General features: G+C 50.1%; 1 protein-coding gene across 1 annotated transcript; it reads left to right on the top strand.

Moving 5' to 3' along the window:
* Positions 1–657: 657 nt before the first annotated feature.
* LOC136519478 (EG45-like domain containing protein) lies at positions 658–1408 on the top strand. The gene is made up of 2 exons (XM_066512874.1): positions 658–1158; positions 1279–1408. Exons 1-2 carry the CDS (start codon positions 917–919, stop codon positions 1283–1285), a joined length of 249 nt encoding a protein of 82 aa, XP_066368971.1. The 5' UTR covers positions 658–916; the 3' UTR covers positions 1286–1408.
* The last annotated feature ends 219 nt before the right edge of the window (positions 1409–1627 follow it).

Consider the following 1627-nt stretch of genomic DNA (forward strand, 5'->3'; position numbering starts at 1 on the left):
AATTTTTAGTCCACTGCATCGTTGCCTGCGTTCATCTGCCAAGCCGTGGTCGTGCCAGGTCTGCATCCCAGTCTTGTCGGAGATGACGGTGGTGTAGCTTCCTGGTCCCTAGCGCGAGACACGTGGTGATGACGGCGGGCAAGCCGGTGGTCGGTCAGGTCTGCGTCCCAGTCTTGTCGGAGCAGATGACGGTGGTGCAGCTTCCTGGTCCCGAGCGCGAGGCAGGTGGTGATGACCTTGTCCTCTTGTCCTTGCATAAAAAAAATATTTATTGTGATATGTGGATTTGTAGATCTGTGATCTTGTGATTGTCTAGAAGTAGGATGAAAGTTATTGGATCTTAATTCTATGGTGTAAAAAAATTTATGTGTTAAAACTGCATAAAACACATAGTTGTTAGGTAGATAGACTCAAAGAGAATCAGTTTTTCCTCTGACCAAAGCACTAGTTTCGCCGCATCCATCTAGAGTTTCCAACAATTTCCTCCTCCGTGTCGGACCAAAACTTCTCTCCTGGGTTTTCCCTTCCGTAGGCACCAGGCAGTCAGGCACGACTTTCCACGCCCGTGCTCGTGCACATATTGACATATATATACTGCCCGCTCTTCCTATAAATACCCTCTGTTCAGCAACGCCACTTGTGCACCAAGAACAACACTACAGCACCCGGCGGCCACCTCTTCTCTCTAGTAGAGCCAAATAGGAAGAGCTGTTAGTTGCTTTCGCCTTTCGGCCATGGCGAAGGCTGCTGCCGTCGTTCTGCTCGTCGCCGCCCTGCTTGGCTGCCTTGTCTCGGCGTCCCTCGCCGACCAGGGCACCGCCACCTACTACGGCCCCGTCTACACTCGTGCGTCGCTCGCTCTAGCCGCCGGCCGGCCATCATCACATGCATCATGAATATATAGGACGAGGGCACGATGATCGCGGCGGCGAGCGACGGGCTCTGGGACAACGGCGCGGCGTGCGGGCGGATGTACCAGGTGTCCTGCGCCGGCGGCACCAACGCCACCCCGAACCCCTGCAAAGGCGTCAGCGTCACCGTCAAGATCGTCGACCGCTGCCCGTCGCCGGGATGCCAGGCCACGCTCGACCTCTCCCAGGAGGCCTTCAACACCATCGGCAACCTCGACGCCGGCAAGATCCTCATCAACTACAACCAGTACGCACGCGCCACGCGCGCGCTTCACCATATCTTCTTCCCCTGTTCAGTGTTCACCCGGGGGTGTTTTTTGTTTAATTTCTTTTTGACACATCAATAAATATTCGTGTTGTTTTGCAGGGTGTAATTAAAAGAGCAGGCAAAGCACAAAAAGGATCTAGTAGCTATATATGGGCTTCATGATTATGTCAGGAATAAGTTGGGTAATAATAAACAACAAATACGTCGTGCCTAATAGCTAGAATAAAACCATGGTGTACCTTTATTAACAATTTGGATGGATGCAGCTCTCCTGCTTCTTGTGTGTTCGAAAAAGGAAAAGAATAATGCAGTTTGTAATATTATTTGATACCAAATGAATAAATTGGGTGTATATATACACAATCTTGTTCAAACATTGCTATATATCTTTATTGGATGATTTTTTGTACTCCCGCTCTTCCAAATTATAAGTCACTTTGGCTTCGCC

The sequence above is a fragment of the Miscanthus floridulus genome, chromosome 18 (genome assembly GCF_019320115.1).
Source record: "Miscanthus floridulus cultivar M001 chromosome 18, ASM1932011v1, whole genome shotgun sequence".
NCBI classification, from domain to species: Eukaryota; Viridiplantae; Streptophyta; class Magnoliopsida; order Poales; family Poaceae; genus Miscanthus; species Miscanthus floridulus.

Bases quoted from the DNA above. Each gene is read 5' to 3' on its own strand.
- LOC136519478 (XM_066512874.1), top strand. From the start codon at position 917: ATGATCGCGGCGGCGAGCGACGGGCTCTGGGACAACGGCGCGGCGTGC.